The sequence below is a fragment of the Meles meles genome, chromosome 15, assembly GCF_922984935.1.
Source record: "Meles meles chromosome 15, mMelMel3.1 paternal haplotype, whole genome shotgun sequence".
Classification (NCBI taxonomy): domain Eukaryota; kingdom Metazoa; phylum Chordata; class Mammalia; order Carnivora; family Mustelidae; genus Meles; species Meles meles.
Window position 1 is genome coordinate 20,746,942 of NC_060080.1, and position 19,890 is coordinate 20,766,831.

The 19,890-nt window shown below is 59.4% G+C and overlaps 2 protein-coding genes across 4 annotated transcripts in view; one reads left to right on the plus strand and one right to left on the minus strand.

The window, feature by feature from the left end:
- The window catches only part of DRC1 (dynein regulatory complex subunit 1), a 42,986-nt gene extending 39,339 nt beyond the window's left edge, over positions 1 to 3,647 (plus strand). For 2 of the 3 annotated variants that reach the window (XM_045980043.1, XM_045980044.1), the window contains 4 exons: positions 294 to 478; positions 1,599 to 1,739; positions 2,092 to 2,194; positions 3,410 to 3,647. In XM_045980043.1, the coding sequence (XP_045835999.1) occupies positions 294 to 478; positions 1,599 to 1,739; positions 2,092 to 2,194; positions 3,410 to 3,466 (486 nt within the window). In that variant the 3' untranslated portion in view covers positions 3,467 to 3,647. Of the gene's footprint in view, positions 1 to 241; positions 479 to 1,598; positions 1,740 to 2,091; positions 2,195 to 3,409 lie in introns of all 3 variants that reach the window. The other variant, XM_045980045.1, reaches the window with a different exon arrangement.
- A 675-nt stretch (positions 3,648 to 4,322) lies between these two features.
- The window catches only part of OTOF (otoferlin), a 92,887-nt gene continuing 77,319 nt past the window's right edge, over positions 4,323 to 19,890 (minus strand). Inside the window, 22 exon segments of the mRNA XM_045978640.1 lie at positions 4,323 to 5,239; positions 6,261 to 6,361; positions 6,471 to 6,649; positions 6,765 to 7,006; positions 7,154 to 7,252; positions 8,901 to 8,989; positions 9,386 to 9,528; positions 10,247 to 10,407; positions 10,991 to 11,161; positions 11,280 to 11,407; positions 11,936 to 12,073; positions 12,432 to 12,566; positions 12,692 to 12,828; positions 13,693 to 13,759; positions 15,696 to 15,827; positions 16,246 to 16,275; positions 17,711 to 17,787; positions 17,790 to 17,840; positions 18,337 to 18,499; positions 18,618 to 18,779; positions 19,259 to 19,378; positions 19,568 to 19,729. Of these exon segments, the coding sequence (XP_045834596.1) occupies positions 5,059 to 5,239; positions 6,261 to 6,361; positions 6,471 to 6,649; positions 6,765 to 7,006; positions 7,154 to 7,252; positions 8,901 to 8,989; positions 9,386 to 9,528; positions 10,247 to 10,407; positions 10,991 to 11,161; positions 11,280 to 11,407; positions 11,936 to 12,073; positions 12,432 to 12,566; positions 12,692 to 12,828; positions 13,693 to 13,759; positions 15,696 to 15,827; positions 16,246 to 16,275; positions 17,711 to 17,787; positions 17,790 to 17,840; positions 18,337 to 18,499; positions 18,618 to 18,779; positions 19,259 to 19,378; positions 19,568 to 19,729 (2,868 nt within the window). The 3' untranslated portion in view covers positions 4,323 to 5,058.

Below are 19,890 nucleotides of genomic sequence, written 5' to 3' on the forward strand. Positions count from 1 at the left end.
TTACGAATATCAGTAAAATGAACACCTATGAGTCCCGATTTAGAAATGGAAGGTTATCGCGGTTTTGAAGCCCCCGTGTGCCTCTCCCTGATCCCATCCCCCTTCTCGTCCTCTCTTGCCGCTCACCGTTTCTTCCTTCCTATAAATGTGTCCCTTCGCGTCTTTTCTGTAACCTACTGTAAACGTTTCTCTTTTTTCTGTCTTCAGACACTCACGCTTGCTCTGCACCCTCAGTCCACAGTCACCCTTGTGTGTTTCTCCAGCTCAACTCCTGGCATCTGTCACCCCCACAGGAGCAAACAAGCCTGATGTCGGGACAGGAGCCAGGAGAGCGGATAGACCTCGAGGAACAGAAGGAGGAAAGCCTCGTGGAAGGGGAGCAGGAAGAGAAGGAGGCCCCCCCTTCTCCCAGTCTCATCCACCCCAATGATGTCCTCAAGATCCTGGAGGCCTTTGTCATGGGTCTGAAGAAACCCAGGTACGGTGCTGGAGGGTTTTCCTGAGGCCCAGGAGAGCGGGCTGGAACCTGGGCAGGAAGGAAAGGATGATGGGGGAGGGCTGGAGGAATCCGAGGGCACAAGTGATTTGCATTTTCTCATGCATCATTCATTCAGCAGTCAGTCACGGGGTCTGCTGAGTGCAGGTCACACCTTGTCATCAGGACAGTGGCCAGAATGTAACAAGGTGTCACGCGGCTCAGAGGAAGCAGTGGCAACCCCATCTGGCGGGTCCGAGAGGGCTTTAGACACCCAGACTGGGTTTTCCCAGGTGGATAAAGTGGGGGAAAGGGTATTTCAGGGTGTCACAGTGTGGGGAAAGGTGTGTTCGAGAATCATGACGGAGAGGTGTGGCTGCTATCAGGGTCTTCCCTGGGAAGTGTGGCTGGTGGGTGCGGAGCCAGGCCAGACCTTGAATTGCCTTGTCCGTTGTGCCCAAGACCTTTGTCTTTGCCTTGATGGGGCTAGACCATGGTCTTGAGGAGTGGGGAAGCCATAGGTAGGCTTTTTTTGTTGTTTTTTTTAAAGATTTTATTTGTCAGAGAGGTTGAGCACAAACAGAACAGCAGGCAGAGGGAGAAGCAGGGAGTCTGGGATCATGACCTGAGCCGAAGGCAGATGCTTAGCCCTCTGAACCAGCCAGGCACCCCTAGGCTTGCATTGAAAGATCCCTTTGGTGGCAGGGAGGGAGGTGATGTTGGCTACAGGAGAGCAGCCGAGGGTTTGTCCCGGCGGAGGTGATGACATCCTGGACCAAGGCCATCCTCGAGGGGAGGCCGAATTTTGGGGGGGGTTTGAGATGCGTTAGTGAAAAAAATGGGCAGGATGGAATGCCAGTGAGGCGAACTGGCTGAGAGAAGAGGGTGGATAGAACTCCGGTGATGCTGTCACAAAGGCAACAGTGGCACCAGGAATCGGGAACGTTGATGACAGTCATGTGCCCTTTCTGAGCATCTGCCGTAAACCGATAGGCTGGCGTAGGCGAGTGTGCAGGTGGGCGGAGGGAAAGCGAGCGTGTGAGGTTGGGCGCCACGGCTGGCACCATGTGGGGACCCAGGGGTACCAGGCGGAGACGAGGCCACTGTCGCTCTTGACCTTCAGGGACTCTCGGGCACCAGTGAAGATGAAGTATGTGCGCGATAACTCGAAGGACTCGGAGTACTGGGAGGCCCTGGCCACGGTTATCCCTGACGCCACGCAGAACCTCTGGGACGCCCTGTACACAGCCCTGGAGAAATACCAGTGAGTGCGCATGTCATTGCGCAGGAGAAGGAGGAGGCCAGGCAGTCGCTGGGGGAGGATCCCGCTTGCCGGGGCCACAGTTGCCACGTCCCTGGCTTGGAGAGAAAAAGCTGCCTTTGGAGGGAAACCTCCCGCCAAAGGGGCCTGCGGTGTTGGGGGGCTGGCCCCCCGGCCCCGGGCTCCCATTCTGTTCCTGCCCGCCTGGTCCGTTCAGGGCAGGAAGGTGGGTGGGTGAGGCTTCTGGGCTCCTCTTCCACCTCCAACCACAACAGAAACCCAGAGATCCCGGCCCCGCCTTGGCAGAGGACGGAAGAGGAGTCAATGAGCCTCTAACCTATTTTTCCGCCCGAAGCCTTGTCCTGACCCAGAGGGCCAAGCTGCTGCTAGAGAACGGTTCCCTGGAGCAGCAGAACACCGAGCTCCAGATGCTGCTGCAACAGTATCTAGACTCCAAGGTGGGTGGCAGGGACCCTCCGAGGAGGGCAGGCAGGAGGCTGAGGGAGGCCGTGGGACTATTCTTAGGAGATGAGTTTCTTCCCTCGCCAGAAGCAAGAGAGCATTGAGATGTGACATAAAATATGAACAGTCGTGCCTCGGGACAGAATTATCGGCCAATGGAGAGGACATTGCCCCAAGTCTCCTCCAGGACGTCTGGGCTGTAACCGGGCCCCTCTGATGCCACGGTCTTCGGCACCAGCTGCTTGCTGGCCCGTTCTCAGAGACAGGGCCAAAGCCTGCCATAGCGTCACAGGCCCCAGGGCCCTACTTTATTTATTTATTTCCCCTTTCTCGTACCCCCTCTGTGAAGTCGATAGGGTACAAGTGATTCTCCCAAAAAGGAGAATCAAAATCGGGAGACTCTGTGACCTGCCCAGAGCCCTGGGCCCTTCCCACCCTCCCGGCCCAGGTTGTGCGGCCTGGGACACGACGTGGCTAGAAGATGCTCCATCTGGGACAGATATTCCCTGGTCCCCACTCTTGATCATGCCGGTGACGGTTGGGCCGACTTCCCCGTGGCCGGCGGGAGAAGGAATCTCACCGTCTGCTTCTGAGGGTAGAGTCCGTTCGTCACACAGTGGCTGGCTCTGCCACTGGCACTGAGGCCGTGGCCAGGACAAGTCTTGACCCACTGGGCTGAGGGCAGGTCCTCTGTCACCAGCTGTGTGTGGGAGAGGTGACTGAGGCCACAGCCACAAGCCGGGGAACTTGCCGGGCCTTGCCATGGTTTCAGGCCCCAGGCCACACCTGAACGGAGGCTGTGGTAAGCCTTGGTGTCGTGATGGCCTCTCGGCCGGTGACAGACCTCAGGGGGCTGTGTGGCCCACGCTTTCGTCCGTGCTGCTGCCCCAGGAGGTTGGGTCGGAGCAGGGAAGGGCAGGGCTAGACCGGGGGTGGGCTGCACAGGTGAGGGGCGGACGGAGGATTTGAGAGAGTGACTCAGAGCAGGAGGCTCAGAAGGTTACCGACGGTTGTTAGCTGGCGGGAGCAGAAGCCAGACCAGAAGCTGCAGGACTTCTCCTCTGAAGGAAGGCAGCCTGGTGGCTTTCGCTGGCGTTCGGAAGCACTTGGGGAGGAAATGCTTGCAGAGACTTGGAGGCTGAGGAGAGCCCACAGGTGGGAAGGAGGAGGCCCCGGGAGACGTGTAATGACCTTTCTGCTTTCGTTTCCAGATAAACTCTGAACTGCAAGTTCCACCCACTCAGGTGCTCCGGGTCCCCACAAAATAGAGCTGGGCCTCCGAAGGCTGCCGTGTCAGGCTGTAAGCTGGGGCCGGGCCCAGAGCCGCCGCTGGCACGTTCCCCCTGGGGACCTGCCTGGGACCACTCTGAGTCTCCAGAGCTGCCGGGATAGGGCCCGGCAAACTAAGGCAACACGAGCCAGTACCTGTATCCTGCCGTCACCATTAAAGTCTTTAAAAAGTTGTGGCTGAATCTCTTTGAAGAGCTCAGGTCCAGTGACAGACTAGGCCACCTCAGACTGGGCCAGAACAGGCCGGTCACTGTGGGACTGGGCCTAGGCCAAGGGCATGGGACCCCCTTCTCGCATCTGGGGGCAGTTGGTGTCTCTGACTGGAGGCTGGAACTCTGGGGTCTTTTGTGGGATTTTTTTTTTTTTTTTTTTAAAGTAGGCTCCACACCCAGTGTAGAGCTTGGTGCAGGGCTTGAACTCATGACCCTGAGATGAGACCCGAGCTGAGTTGGAGGCTTAAGCAACTGAGCCTCCCACATGGCCTGGGCTCCTGTAGACTCTTTAGCCTTCACACTGTCCTTGGGCCTGCAGGACCCTTTTGGTGAGCTTTTGGGGTCCCTGGTTCCATTGGGTATATTGTGAGGCTCTTCCTGTGGGCAGCCTGGGCAGGTGGCCCGGTGCCTTCAGCCCTCCTCGAACCCTGGGCCATGAGACTATCCAAAGGGGAAGAGGCGGAGGGGTCCAGCTGGTGCTGAGTCTGCCGGCGTCAGAGTGCCCCTATTCTGGTCCCCCCGCTTGGCCCAGTGCAGACTGGTCAGCTCAGTGTTTAATTCCTTTTATTAAGAGACAAATCACCACTCAAGAAAGGAACAACAGCCAACAGAAACCCAGCTCTCACTGCAAGCACCACCTCCCAGCCTGGCCTCCACGAGCACCGGGCAGGGCGGGTGGGCACGGGGTGGGGTACCGGGGTTCACCCTCGCTGTGCCTCATCTAGGCTTCTGAGCACTGGACTGCGCAGAGGAAGCTCTGGGAAGCAATCGAAACCCACAGGCAGGGCCGGGTGTGGCTCGTGAACCCACCTCGGCAGCTCCCTGGGCAGCAGCAGGAGGAGCCTCTCCGAAGGGCCACAGGGTGGAAGCAGCCGCCTCCACACCCTTGGTGGGATGGGTCTGGCCCACAGGTGCAGAACAGAGAGGGGTGGTGTGGCCCCCGCTCACAGGATGCTGTGGGAGGGAGGGTGTCGCTTTTTGCTTATTCATTCTTTTCATAGCTCTGGGCACTGGCTAATTCTCAGTCAGTTCCATTAAAGCTTTATTCCTCCCCTGGAAGGGCTGGGGGAAGGTCGGGGGTGGCCAGACCGAGCCAGGCGTGCTTCAGCCAAGGAGGGGCAAGACCCCACTCCTTCTCACCCTTCCCACCCCACAGGCGGGGACCAGATGGGTGGCCCGGGGCAAGCAGCAGGCCTGGGGCAGGGGGGACGATGAGAGGGGTGGGGTGACCAGCCCAGCAGTAGGCTTCTAGGACCGGAGGCCACAGGAGTGGACACTGGGCTCCCCAGGGTGAAGAGGGGCAGAGGCTCGGCTGGGAGAGGAGTGGCCAGGCAGGAGTGGCCGCCTGGCCGAGGGCTTCACGCCCCGAGGAGCTTCTTGACCATGTAGCCGGGGAGGCTGTAGAGGAAGAGCGCCAGCATGAGCAGCCCCAGCAGGGCCAGCACTATCTTGATGATGAGCCACTTGTAGCGCGTGCAGATGAGGTACTTGATGGACTTGAGGGGGTTGAGGAACCAGACGAAGGCGGTGTCAGGCCGGCTGGGGGCGGGGAGGGTGGCAGGTCGTCAGGCAGTGGGTCTCTCCAGGGACACCGGGTACCCTCAGCCCTTCTGGACCCCCACAGGCCCTGTCCCAGCCCTGGTCCCGAAAGCAGTGGCTGGAGTCACGGTTCATGCCCGTTCTAAGTACCAGTTTTGCTGCTTACATGCTGGGGGTGGGGGGGGTTCTCTGTGAGACCCCCTGGCACCTGGGCCCCTCCCAAGGCCGAGAGACTTTCCGGCAGTCCCAGCCGTCAGCCTTCACCCTCTGCCCCTGACACTCACTCAGTAGGGAAGGGGCAGCCACCGGGGTTGCTCCCTGTCTGAGCTCCGGGGCTGCCCCGCATAGTCTCTGGGAAACTAGCGCGTCTCAGCCTCACCCCCTTTCTGGGGAACATGAGCATCCGTCCCCACTGGGCCCTGCTGAGGCTCTGAGGATCCCCCGTGGGACACCTACCACTTGCTTCCCCACATCCCGGCCAGCCTCCAAGCCCAGCCCGCGGTGTGTGCTCCCCAAGAAGGAGCCGGCAGACTTGCGAGGGTTCAAGAACCCTGAAGTGCGGGTCTGGCCGGCTGGAGCCGCAAGAGGACTGAGGGAGCACAGAGAAAGGGCACGGGGGTGAAGGCTCAGGCTATGGCCCAGCCTTGCCACCAGGGGGCGCCCCTGAGCCGAGTGTGGGCACTTCTGGGTGCCTCCCCGCCATCAGGACTGTCTGGGGCCTCACACCCCACTGCTGCAGCTGCTGGCTTCTGGCAAAAACTAGGACGAGCATTTTACTCTGCGAAATGGGGCCTTCCCTGGGAAAGGTGCCGCTTTCCTGCAAAGGTAACCTGTGCTTTGGTTCAGGGGAGAGGTGGATTGTGGGGGGGGCAGGGAAGCAGAAAGGGGAACCCAGGGAGGGATAGAGAGCACAGAGGTGCTTGCTTAGCGGGAGCAAGAAGACAAGGTTCCAGCCCCTCCTTCCTGTTCCCGTGGCCCCAAGGACCAGCGTTGGGGGTGGGGCAGCAGGCAGCACACTCACTTGGGTTTCTCTAGGGGGTCAGGTTCATTGCGGGCCAGCCCCACAGGATTCTTCTCTGCCTCCTCAGCTGTCAGCAGATGCAACTCTGCCTCCACCTTGCCCTGCAGAAAGGAACAGAAGGATCCCCCCAGCCCTCAGGAGGGGTGCTGGGCCCTCAGCACCCTAGCCAGGCCCAGTCCTGCCCTCTGCCCAAGCCGCAGTGGTCCGCACCGTGAGCTCAAACTCGTCATTCTCATTGCGGGCCAGGAGGGGCCACCAGCCTTTGACGCGCTTCTGTTTGAAGATGGAAACCAGGGGCACGTCCACCTCCCCCGTGGCCATCTCCATGGTGCACTGCTTGGCCGTCTTCGCGCCCCGGGGAAACCGGTTCAGGTCCAGCTCGATGGCCCCTGTGGCAGCCTCAGAGTCAGCTCGGATGGGTCGGGTCGGGTTGACCCTCCCCAGGGTGGGCTCCCCCTGCCTCAGCCTCCCCCTCCCCACGCGCTCCGTTCCCCAGCCCTGCACCCAGGAAGTCATCCGCGGAGAAGTGGTCGGCGTCCCAGATCTGCAGGGTGAGCCTTGCGGGGATCTTGTACTCTGTCTCATCCCAGGAGAACATGGACTCCTTCTTGGAGATGACGATCTTTTCCTCAGCAGCCAGGTAGTCAAAGGGGAACAGGTAGCGCCAGTTGAAGTTGCCCTCGCCAGTGAGGGAGTGATAGTGGACATCCGTGTCCTGCTTGTCCTCCTGCTGGCCCTTCAGCCACCTGCCCGGTGTCATCGGCTTCAGACCTGTGGCCACCCGCAGGGAGCCCCCTCCCTCTTCTCCTGCCTCCCAGGAAGACTGGCTCGCCCAGCCCAGCGTGCCTCCCAACCCCACCTCCGCCGCCCCAGCCAGGGGCCCTCTCACCCACCCCCGCACAAAAATGTCGCTAGACTTCTCCCCAGTGAAGAAGTCATCGTCCTCCAGGACCACCTCGTCTGTGTTCCACACGATGACCCGGAGCTCGTACCTGGGCAGGGGAGAGGCTGGCTTGCAGTCCGGGGCTGCAGGCTGCCCCAGGGTCTTGGATGTAGATGGGGCAGGTAACCGAGGGGAGTTCTGGGGACTCAGGGTGAGCATGGGGTCTGGGCCAGGTTGGGGTGGAGAGAGCTGATTCAGGGAAGGGGGCGAGGAGGGGGAGTGGAGAGGACAGGAGGTGGTGGGGCCACCCTCTAGAGAGAGAGTCACCAGCCAGCATGACCACCAGCCACCAGACCTCTAGGGGAAGCCTGTCTGGCCGGCCCCCAAGAGCACTTTGGTGCACACTCCTGGACGGAGGCTGGCCCAGGGCCAGGAGGGGCAGGGGCCGCTGCTGGGGCTCCTGAGCGTGATCCCGGGCTCCAGAGGCCAGAAGGCATCCAGTTCTAACACAAGTGCATATTGAAGCCCAGCAGCTGGCAGCGGACACCCATGCAATCTGGTTTCCTTTATGTCCTTGTCCCCAAAGAGGATTTTTTCCCCTTGAAGTATAATTGTCATTGCAAATAGGTAGTTACATTACAGCCATTAGGAGGGAGGTTGAGTCATCCCTTCCTCGTCACTTGGAGTGTGGCTCTGCCTGGAGTTACGTTATACCTTGACTTTACGTCCCAGGTGGCACAGTGGGGTTACGTGTCCCCTAGGGGCCGGCCAGGGAATAGCACCCTCGTGACCTCACACCTGGAGGCTATTCCAGGCAGAATTTGCTCTATAATTGGCAGGACCCAGTGCAAACTGGAAATGTGGGGCCCCTTTTAAAAAATTAAGAATTTAAGGGGCGCCTGGGTGGCTCAGTGGGTTAAAGCCTCTGACTTCGGGTCGGGTCATGGTCTCAGGGTTCTGGGATAGGGCCCCGCATCAGGCTCTCTGCTCGGTGGGGAGCCTGCTTCCTCCTCTCTCTCTCTCTCTGCCTACCTCTCTGCCTACTTGTGATCTGTCTGTGAAATAAATAAATCTAAAAAAAATCAGGTCGGGTCATTTAGGAAGATGAGTTTCAAGCTGATTTAAAAAAAAAAAGAATTTAAATATCGCCATCTTGAAATAAGCATGGGGCCCCTCTGAGTGCGGGGCCTGTGCTACTTCCCCCCCGCCCCCCCGCAGTCGGCCCTGGTTCCAGGCACCGAGGATGTCAGAACTGGCAGCAACTCCATCCTGCCATTTTACAGATGGCAAAACTGAGGACCAGGCAGGCAACGTGACCTGGCCAGGGTCAAGTGGGAGAGGCAGTCAGTTTGGCCTCACTCCTGCATATCTCCTCAGCGGGGGTTTTAAATAAAACCTGGCAGAGCTTAGTGCCAGCCTGGAGTAGGGACAGCCCGGAGCAGGCTCAGGGGTGGTGGCCGCTGTGAGGATGGCAATCCACTGGAGGGCGCCAGCGAGGGTGCATCGCCTCTCGGACTCTGGGACTGCACCCAGGGGTGTGGCTCTGCGGTGGCCAAGAGGGACCACCCAGGGCCAGCCCCACTGAGGGCTCCAGGGGTTGCTCTGTTCCCCCTCCCCCACCAGGCCACAGGGGAAACACCACTGACTAAGGTGATGCGGGTGATCTGAGCCTGGGGCCCCTACAGGAGGGAAGGCTGTGGAGGGGTGGAGAGGGGTGAGGACGGGAAGGAAGTAGGTGCTGGGCTGCAGAAGCTCACTTCTTGGGCTTCCGGGGGGAGATGTCCAGAGGTGTCCCGGGGGCCGGCATGTCCATCGGGAACATGTCCACCCACAGCTCCAGGCGGCCCTGCGGAGGAGGGGGGGCGTGGCTGATCTCCCCACAGCCTCCCCCCTGCCCAGGAAGGCCAGCTCTCTCCTCTGCGGCACCCCCCACCCCTGCAACCTGTGTTCCCTCAGGACCCAGTTCCTCCATTTTCATCCCGAGATGCCGGAATTCCTACGACATCACCAATAGCCAACCCCAGCTTCTAAGGGAGACAGTCCAGGGCTGCCCCGGAGCCCATGTGACTCTCACTCAAAGCAAACACTTCCGGCCCTAGAGTTGCTGTGGGGGGCTGCGGTGGGGAAGTGCCTGCCAGATTTTGGGGGATGTGGCGACCAGTATGAGGATTCTACGGACTCCGGTTGGGACTCCCCGATCCTAGATACCAAAGAACCTCAGATCTTGGCCCGCGAGGGTCACCTGCTCGATGCCGGGCTTGTCAGGGTTGAGCAGCGGCCGAGTCTCCACATGTTCGGGCACCAGGCGGCAGCCCACACGGGGGATGTCCTCCCAGTGCCTCAGGGCACACAGCGCCACGTGCTCTTCTGTGGGCTTCCTCTGACCTGTGGGTGCGGGTGGGTCGGCTGCACATGGCCTCAGCAGAACACGAGACCTGTGCTGGGCTAGACTCAGGGGCACAGAGAGGCCCCGGAACCATCACCTGGCCATCCTATCTCCTTTTTACTGTTGGGGAAACTGAGGCACAGGGGAGAACTGGCTTGCCCAAGGTCTCAGCCGCCCCTTAAGCCCTAGGGAGTCCTGTGTTCTGGGGTTTGCTCTGGCTGGGAAAGCTGACCAGAGACTCCTCCTGGGCTGTGAGGGTGGGAAGGGCAGGAATCCACTTCCCGGCCCAGGACCCCGAAGGTGGCCAGCAATATTTCTTCAGCACACATGGCTCCCTATTCTCTGGGAGGTGCCACGTGGGCAAAGGAGGGGCTCGGAGTCAGATTTGAGCCCACACCTCACTCTGCTTCTGAAGAGCCATGTGACCTCGGGCAAGTCACTGTAACACTTTGGGTTTTAGTGTCCTCTTCTGCAGAATGGGGAGAACCTTCCTACCCGGCAGGAATTCTGAGAGGAAGAGAGAAGACAAGTGGGCAGGTGCTATGCAGGATGGGAGGGCAGAGGCTGGGCAGACAGCAGTGGGACTCTAGGCTGACAGGCAGAGGGTCTAAGGAGACCCCAGTCTAGGCTTCAAGGTCCTGCCACAGGGAAGTGTGGGTTCCTCTTGGCCTCTGACTGCCCTCCCCCCACCCGCGGCTGTGTCCAGAGCCCCGTTACCATTCTCGTCCTCGATCTCGGAGGGCCCAGTGAAGACACGGTTGGACACCTTCACTCTCCCGGGGGGCCCAAAGTGGGGGCCGTCCACTTTGCCCTCCTTGCAGAGGCGGGTCAGGATCTGGCTGGGCTTCATGGGGTCCCGCCAGATATTGTAGCCATGTCTGTGGGAGGTGACACGGGCTTCGTGGGGGCTCAGGTTGTGACTGGGCCCATCCCCAGGTGGTAACGGGCTCCAGCTGGTTCTCTTAAGGTGGCTGCTGCCCCTTGTCAGCAAGTGGGCCCCACCGGAGACACCAGGGCTGCTGGAGGCTGATGCCTCTGACCCCAGGCTCCACCCTCGCTCGCATGGTGTCCCAAGGATGGGCTTTCAGCCTCCCCCAACGCAGCCCAACCCATTCCCCAACTGTGCCCTCTGCTCTGGTACTTTGAAGACTCCCACGAGGACTCTGATAACCAGAGAGCTGAGGGATGTGACCAGAGTCACACAGCCTGTCAGTGGCAGAGGCTGGCCAGTCCCCAGTGGACTCTCCTCCCAGCCCGGGGTTCTCTCCTTGCCCTGCCTCCTCTGTCCTGGAATCCTCTGGCTCTCTCCTTGTCTTGGAATCTGTGGTCTGCCCAGAGCCTGTAGGAAAGCCTCCCTGGCCTGGGACAGAAACCATTCTAGAGCCACCTTCCCAAATCACAATCTCTGATCTTGTCTTCAGGGTCAAGGCCAGCATGTGTGCCCAGCCCCGCCCCACGCACATGGAGTAGGTCTGGGCGATGCCGCAGGTGGCGCGGTGCTTGCTGTAGAAGCGGTTCTCCAGGTCGATCTTGGTTTCCCCAATGAGGTCGTCCGTGCCTACCAGATCCCAATCGTACACGGCCACCGTGAGCATGGATTCCATGGGGAAGGAGGCCTCGATGTCGAAGGACCTGGCGGGGTGGGGGTTGGAAGAGCTGAAGGTCAGGGGTGGGGTAGGGTGGGTGGGGGTGGGGCTGGGGAAGCTGGGGTGAGGCTGGGGTGAGGCACATGGGACACAAGGAGCCTTACTTTCCAAAGACAGGGTTGAGCTGCTTGGAGATGTAGTTCTCCTTGTCCCGGATGTCTGTCTTGCCCAGCCGGATGGCGATGTAGGGGTCGGCTTTGCCATTGATGTCTGCGGGGTGCAGGTCCGTGGCCTGGGATGGGGGAGGGGTGCTCCTGAGCAGCCTCCCCACACACCCTGCTCATCTTCCAGTGCCCTCACCCCCTCCCTGATGGTCCCATGATGGCAAAGGGTGGGAGCGCTGGACCAGAGACAGGAGCCTTGCCGTGTGACCCTGGGCAAGTCACTGCCTGTCTCAGGTCTTGGCTTCCTCCTCCATAAAAGGTGGGAACTAAGGGCACCTGGATGGCTCAGTCTGTTAAGCATCTGCCCTTGGCTCAGGTCATGATCCCAGGGTCCAGGGATGGAGCCCCGTGTCCGGCTCTCTGCTCAGCGGGGATTCAGCTTCTCGGGCTCCCTCTGGCCCCTCCCCCACTCATACTCTCTTTCTCTCTCTCTCAAATAAATAAATAAAATCCTTAAAAAAAGAAAAAGGTGGCAACTAGACCAGACGACCTTTCTGGTGTCTCCCAGCTGGGGCGGTCACTTAGCAGCTGCTCAAGCTCCCCCTGGGCAGAGGGACTTGGGAGACAATGGGGAGAGGATCTGAGGGAAGTCTTACCCTGACCACGTAGACTCGGACCAGCACGTTGGTGGGGTCATTGCTGGGGATGCCCTGGAACATGCCATAGGTGGGGTCGCAGCCGGCTTCCCGGGACACATCCTCTGGGAGTGGTACTTTGTACACGCAGAGGGAGCCCTGGGGCAAGGCAGGGACGTCAGGGTGCAGTTCCCACAGGCACAGGGTGGCATTCAAAACTGCGCTGAGGGTCTGCACCCTACTGCTCTGGGCCTTAACCCTGTAGCTGCTGGATCGGAGGGAAGTTCGGGGTTCTGGAGCGCCCAGGGCTATGTTGAGGGTGGGGCGCTAGGGACAGATCCTCTTTTTTTTTTTTTTTTTTTATCAGCACAGAAATACTTTCATACTTTGCCACAGTGTAGCTGACAGTTCCACCTGATGGTCAGCCCTGGGCTCGGGGTTTGGGGAGGGGATGAGAGCTGGCCAGGGAGGAGGGCGGCTCAGGGTTCAGGGCCTGGGCGCAGGTCCTTCGCCTGACCTTGAACCGGCCCACGATGCGCTCCTCCTCAGTGGAACCATCCTCGTCGTCTCCCGTCTTGCCCCGTAGCAGGTTGAAAGTATGCAGCCAGTCCTCAAAGTTGTCAAACTCGGACTCCAGTTCCTTGGGGTACACCTGAGCCGGGCCGGGCCACCGGTGGGACAAGGCATGACCACGTGGCCTCTGGCTTGCCCCATCTGCCACGTCCTGCCCCAGGCAGGACCCCACGCCCCTGCCTGGGTCTGTTCCCCGAGCCTCACCTTGAGCTCATCAATCTTGGGTTTCTTCTTCTCAGGGGCCTCAGAGCCCTGGCCGGCACCAGGACTCTGGGTTCTCTTTTTCTTCTCTTCCTTTACTGCCTTGGCCTTCTCCTTGCCCTTCATCGGCCCCTTCAGGCCTGGCCAGAACCAGAAAAGGAGGCCCTGGTCAGTTTGGGGCAGAATTGATGGAGCGGGAAGTTCTGGGTGAGAGAATCAGAACTGCTGCTAATTTACTTTGCTGATTTATTTGACTTCTCAGGGTTCTGTGTACTCATCTGTAAACCGCAGACAATACCTCCGGGCATGCCCGCCTCACACGGGTGCAGGGCACCCAGAAAGCCATGCTGGGACCTTGTACAGACTGCTCTCAGGTCCTCTGGCAGAAGACAGCAGGGAAGGAGCACGGGTCTTGAGTCACACACGGGTCTTGAGTAGCACAGCAAGGGGCCAGCTCACTCTCCTCCCTGGGCCCTAAGCTACCTGTCTGTCTGTCACTTTAAGAGGGCGGATCTCTATCAGGATTTCCCAAACTACATTCAGGGGAACAGCAGCTGTAGATGTTGTTGGAATGTTTTAGAAGAAAAGGGTACATTGTGGTCAGATAAGCTGGGGAAATATTTTATATTGTATTTTCCACTTAGAGACTTACTATCACATCTGTATATTAAAGGCACTGGGAAGTCCTGTGTCGAAAGACCTGTTTAATCCATTTAACCAAAGAATGCTCTTTTCCCTCTGGAATACCCATTAACAGTGTTCCAGGGAAAAGGTCTGGAAAATGCTGGAGCTCTGAGCTCCCTCCCAGCTCTGATGTCCTGTGGCTCTAAGTGTCTGTTCAGCACGGTGGCTGCTGCACGGGTTCGAGCACAGGCCACAGTTGTGGCTGCTGCAGCTGTGTGGGCTTCTGGGAGGGGAAAGAGAAGCCATTGGTGTGGCAGGCGGGGGGAGCCGGCCCTTGGGGGAACAGGAGGGGCGGGAGAGACCCACCGTCCCAGGCTTACCCTCAGTATTGTCTACCTCCTCCTTCTCCTCCAAGTCAACGCCTGAGGCCTCTTGCTGTCGAAGTTGCTGCCAAAAGAAAGAGGAGGGAAGGGGGGCTCCCTGGGGAGGGGTCTTTTGATCCCACACTGTGGTCTCAGACCAGTCTTAAATACTTAGAAACAGAAAAGTTTTTGGTGTACCTGAGTGGCTCAGTCAGTTAGGTGTCTGTCTTCAGCTTAGGTCAGGATCTCGGGGTCCTGGGATTGAGCCCCGTATCTGACTCCCTGCTCCCCGCCCAGTGGGGGCCTGCTTCTCCCTCTGCCCTGCCCCCTCCTGGCTTGGGATCTCTTTCTCAAATAAATAAATAACGTCTTAAAAAACAAGAAACAGGAACAGTTTCCCACTGGGTTTCAAGCTCATCACATGCTCTGTGTTAGTGGGTTAAAAAAAAGTTTATGATGTGTATAATAGGACTATAGTCAGGAGTTTATGATTCTTTGCATTGTGTATCATCTAAAAATAAAATGCCCTTTAATGTTGATTCTTAGTGTTATTATTATTTTTTTAATGTAGAAAAGTATAACTGAATCAGAAAATGTGTTTTACGTGCCTTCCCACAGTCCACCCCACCTGCTGGAAAATGTAATCACGAAGTTTCAACTGAGGCGCTCCCCTGGTGGCAGCCTCTGCAAATTACAGGAGTAGAGACAAGGAGACTCTCCTCCCTGGGCCCCTTAGACCACAGACCCCTTAGAGCTCCAGCCTGGCCCGCTTGAATCCAGGAGGTGATGGTGGGAGAAGGTAGCACTAGGTGACCCCCAGTGATATGCCCTCCTGCCGTTTAGAAGTTTTTCTGGACACATAGGCATGTGTGGCTACCGGGACTAGATTCCGGACAACATGAATGGAAGGGATGTGTGCAAAGTCCGGGTTGGGCCCTTAAGAGGAAAGGAGTGTGCTTCCTCTTCTTCTCTTTACCTCTTCCTGTGCTCTGGTATTAGGACCCGAGGGTGAGCCATCTCTAACCACACAGGTGCAGGGGCTTTGCACTTGCTGCCATTATGTCCCCCTACCAGCCTAACGCCACTCTCGGAGACATTATGGGAGAAAGGAGTTTCTGTCGTCTTCACACCAATCTAACTCACTACTCAGCTTTCTGTCGTCTTCACACCAATCTAACTCACTACAGCAGCTTAGCTGACTAACCTAACGGTGGACAGTCAACCCCACACACAGCCCGAGTCACAGAAACAGCCTGGGGAGAGAGGGTGGCTGGATCAGCTCAGGTCCTACCAAGGAAACACACCACAGGCATACGTCCCTCCTGGCTGGTTGGTCAGTCAGGGAGTGCCCTGAGCTGGGCAGGCGGGGTGGAGAGAGACAAAGGAGGAAGAGGAGAGATGCATTTTCTGGACCGTGCAATCAGCCTTGGCAGGCGGAAGCTGCGTGCGCACAGTGGGGGAAGAACATTCCACAGCCACAGTGACGGAGATGCGGAGAGCAAAGCCGTATGAACGGATGCGAGTCCTAACGGATGCAAACCATTGCTCCCTTTTGGCCTCTGAGCACACGTTTCTCCTCTTCCTCAAAGGTCACCTTCCCCGTGAAGCCTCCTCTGACTCCCCCGGGCACTGATCTGCCTTCGTCATCACCCCGTACTGTGTCAGCTGACATGTCCACGAGGGCTCCGTAGGCCAGGTATGGGCTCTGGCTCCCACAGTACCTAGGATGGTGTCTGACTCATCATAGATACTGAGGAGATGTTTGTGGTATAAATGAGTGAAGACAAGGGAAAACCTAGCCAGGGAAGGTAGGCCGACCGCCATCTTGGAAAAGGCGGGTCCTGAGCTAGTACGTCAAGGATGTGAGACAAGTCTGTTCCAAGCTTGGGTTAATGCAGTGCGACAACTGGCTCTGGTGGGGGATGGGTAAGAAGCAGGCTAGGAGGGGATGATGTGGACTTGGGGTCAGCTCCCGTAGCCCTGTTCTTCCTTGGCTCCCCAGCCCAGGCCCGAGGCCTTACCTCCTTCATGGTATCAATGGAAGCAAAGTACTTGGACCACCAGTCCAGCATGCTCTCGTCCGGCTCCTCTTCCTCTGGCTCTTCTGAGCTGCCCTTTTTCTTCTTTTTCTTCTTCTCCTTCTCCTCCTCAGCCTGGAGGGTTGGCCGGGTCCAGAGTCCTGCCTACAGCCCTGCTCCCTGGCCATTCTCTGAGCCCTGGACCATCCAAGGATCCCCTATCCCTTCTATTTACTTCTGGGAAGCCCTAGACTCTGTGAGGCTCCTGGGGGCCACCACTGTCAAAGGGGCTGGGCTTGGAGGAGGATACCAGGGCCCAGAGAGGGCCATGACTTCCCAATTCCAGCCGCTGACCAAGGCACTCCTGGCACTCGGGGGCTTTGCTGCCTGAATAGTTCTCTCCCTCTGCCTCTGTGGGGGGCGGGGGGTGCTGGCCCCGAGCATCCAAGGGCTGGGGAGTGGCTCAGTCCCATATGTGGGGCCCCTTGGCCTGATGCCCTATGCCACTGTAGGGTTCTATCTCCCCAGAGCCCCCAGATGGCCCCACACTCACCACATCCACCTTGATGACAGCATCCGAAGTCTGCAGAAGGGAACCAAGGAGATGGGGACAGAATTAGCCATCAGGGGCCTGAGTGGCAGGCAGGTGCCCCATCAGAAGAGAGGAGAAGGGTGAGAGCTGAGAGAGGGCTCACTGTGTGAACCCCTGTGCTCTGTGGGCTCAGCCCTGACAAGGGCGCGCTGTCTGGTGAGCCTGCGAAAGGCCTGCTTCACAGACGTTTCGACCCAAACCTTTGAGGGTACTGGTCCTCCGCCCTGGCTGCGTGTTGGGCTGATAGGGGCCTCACACAAACCATCCGTGCCAGGTCTCTGCTGAGTCCAAAGGTGGGGACGGGGCACTTGCATGGTTGTGACTCCCCAGATGTCTCCTATGGGCATTCGGGTTTGGACAGGGAGGCTGACCCGTATGCAGTGGGAGTTCGGTCATGTTGGCTAGACAAGGTCAACTCCAGCTCTACTCCCCCCACTCACCAGGGCAAGAGCCTTACAAATGCAGCAGATACTCGTACAACCGCACAGTTGTGAAAAAACCCTGCCAGAGCCCAGGGCCTGGGTGGTGATGGGAAAACTCAGGTTCATGCTGGCCTCTATGTCACTGATGATCTGAAATGAGGGGGCTCTCTCCCGGCCCCAGAAGGAGCCCTCAGGGAGGTGTTCGGGAGGATGGGAGCTAAGGGGTCACAGGATCTTCAGGCATAGCCCTGGAGCAGAGAGCTTTCTGGGCAGTGCCCCCCTCCCCTGAGAACCGTGACCACTGCTAACTCAGCCGGCTGCCTGGGACCCTCTGGCATCCACGACTGTGGGCCCAGGGAAGGTCATTCAGACCAAGCTCAGACCTCAGAAGCTAGAAGGTGCCCCAGGCTGTGTGAAGGACTTGAGGTCAGGAATGGGGTGGAGAGGATGTGGTCAGGAGGAAGCCCACATCTGGCCTCCCAGGGCCTCCTTCCCACCTGCCCCTGAAGACACCCTCTCTGCACTGAAACCCCACATGACAGGGTTCTCTCTGGCAGACAAATGGCCCCAGTCCCCCTAACTGAGAGGAATAAGGAGCTTCCACCTGGAAATCCTTGCCTGGCTCGGGCCAAGGGAGGGTGACCAGAATGGAAAACCAGGGAGCTCTGGATGGGACACTGGTGTTCATGCAAAGAACCTATTGCCTATGGGGGTGTTTGTTGGAGGAAAACAATCCCAGGCTATTCCCTCAGATGGTTACTGTCTCTCTGTCTCTCATCCACGCACACCCCGTGCCCGTCACGTGTACATGCTCACGCACACTGTGGCCCCCGCGGAGTGGACGGTCTTGCTTTCCAGGACGGAGCGAGGATGGACTGCTTGCACACGTAGCCATGGTTAGCCCTCAACCACGAGTGCCATGGCTGTGAGTCAAGGAGGTCGCCCTGCTCCTGAGAAGTGCCACCCGGGCCCTGCTAGCGTGGGACTGACCCCGCGCGCCTTACCGCATCCAGCTTCACCATGGTCTCCAGCTTCTTGACGGGTGCCTCTGGCTCCATGTTCACCACAACCTCCCCTGTGGGTGAGAGGAGGGGCCCCCGTTGCACAGCACACGGCCGTCCCGGAGGAGCCTGGCTGGACAGAGATGGCCAGACAAGCAGACAGACAGGGAGGAACAGGGACGACAGGGAGAGTCAGAGGTGGCTGGAAGGCCCAGAGGTCTGAAGCCGATTCTGGAGCATTCTGAGGCTAGAGGGAGGGACAGGGCAGTTGAGAGAGAAAAGACAGGCCTAAGGAGAGGGAGAATGTGAGCCAGAGAGAAGGCTGAGCTGCTGTGGGGGGAAACAGCGGAGGCTGGGCCGGGAGGGAGGCTGGAAGGGAGGCGGGGGGCTCATCCATAAACCAGCAGAGGAAGCCGCCTGCCCTTAGGCCCTTGAAGAGCGTGTCTGGCTCTGGCCCTCTCTGGCTCTCGAGTGATGGGCAGCCAAAGGTAGCCTGACCCCCAGAGGGGGCTGCTGCACCCCCGCACACACCGCCCACTTGGGGATATCGGGCATAAGCCAGACGGGGGGCAGGAGCTCTTCCCCAGGGCCGCGTGGAGCCAGGCCTGGGCCCCGGGACGTGGCCGTACCCGTGGTGTTCCAGCTGGGGGCCGAGTGGTCTGGGGGTCTGTAGATGAAGCGCCGGAGAGAGCTGACGGCGTGGGAGCCCACCAGGGTATAGCGGCCAAAGGCCCGGCAGTCCACTACCCGGATGTTCAGCGGTGGGTGCAGCAGCTCGTTCTCTGGGAGGTCCTGGGGCGGGGTCGAGCAAGGGCAGCCCGGCTTAGCGGGAGGCCCTGGAGCGGCTGCCCCCAGCCACCCTGGCTGCACCCCACTTAGCCCGGCTCTGCCCCCCGGGGCCTGCACCCACCACTTCAAACCACTTGACGAGGGTGTTGAAGTTGGGGTTCTTCTTGTAATTGTGGATCAGGGACGACTGCACCCCCTTCCCTGCACACTCGATGTCCACACGTGGCCGGTCCACCTGGGCCAGGTTCACCCGCTTCAGGTCTCGCAGGCCCCAGAAGAGCACCTGGGCGGGTGGATAGGGGAGCCCCGCGGTCAGGGGGGCCAGTAGAGGGTGGGCTGGGCCACCTGAGGAGGAGCTAGGCTGGGGGGGTGTGGGGGGCAGCAAGTCAGGAGGGGCAGGGCCAGGAGAGCTGATGAGAGGCTGGGATCCGCAAGGGGCTCTGGGGTGTGGACGGGTGTGGGGGCACAGAAGGGGAAGGTCTTGGAATGTCGCAGTGTGGCTCAGTGTGGACCGGGAAAGCGCCTGGCTCGGCCGCTGGCTCTCGGTGTGACTTTGGATGAGTCACTTCCCTTCCGAGGCCCCCAGTCTCCTTGTCTGAAAAACGAGGAGGCGGCCTGAGGTTGCCGAAGACCTCTGGATGCTCACGGTGTGATGTATGCACGTGAGCCTTGACGGGAAGACAGTGAGAGGGGCAAGGAAGCCAACATGGCAGGGCCTGTCCGGGGCAGGGCCCAGGGAACACCCACGGAGCCCTCACGAACCTCGATTCGGTATTTGCTGAGCACAGGCCGGATGCCTACGGGCACAGGCATGATGGGACCGCGGTCCATGTCCATGGGGCCGTTGATGGGTGGCAGGTCCGCCTTCCCCGCTGGCCCAATCTGCGGAACGGGAGCCAGAGTGTCACGCTCTCCTTTCCCGTGGGTTAGTTGTCAAGTGCTATGGGGAGACAGGGAAGGCCAGGGCCCCAGGCCCCCAAGAAGCACGCCCCAGCTGGGGTCGAAGTGGCCTCCCAGCTGGATGGGGAGGGGAGCAGCCTCCGACCCCCGGCCCCGGCCCTGCAGCCACACCTGCAGCAGCTCGAAGGCAGCCAGCAGGTCTCCGGCCGTGGCGTTGCCGCGGTAGATCTGGTAGTACTCGAGCTGTGGTGGGAAGCGGGGTGGGCAGTACCCCTCGTCCGCCATCTTCACCAAGGGTTTGGCGAAGGTCCGGCCCATGAAGTCGGCTTTGCCCTGGTGTGACGAATAACCAAGGTGGCCTCCCAGCCCTTGAGTTCACCGTGCATGTTCACACCTGGGGTCTCCTTCAGTCCTCACCATAGCCCCTGGAGCTAAGGGGCAGGTGTGATCACTCCATTTTACAGTTGGGGACAACTGAGGCTTGGGGCCCGCCA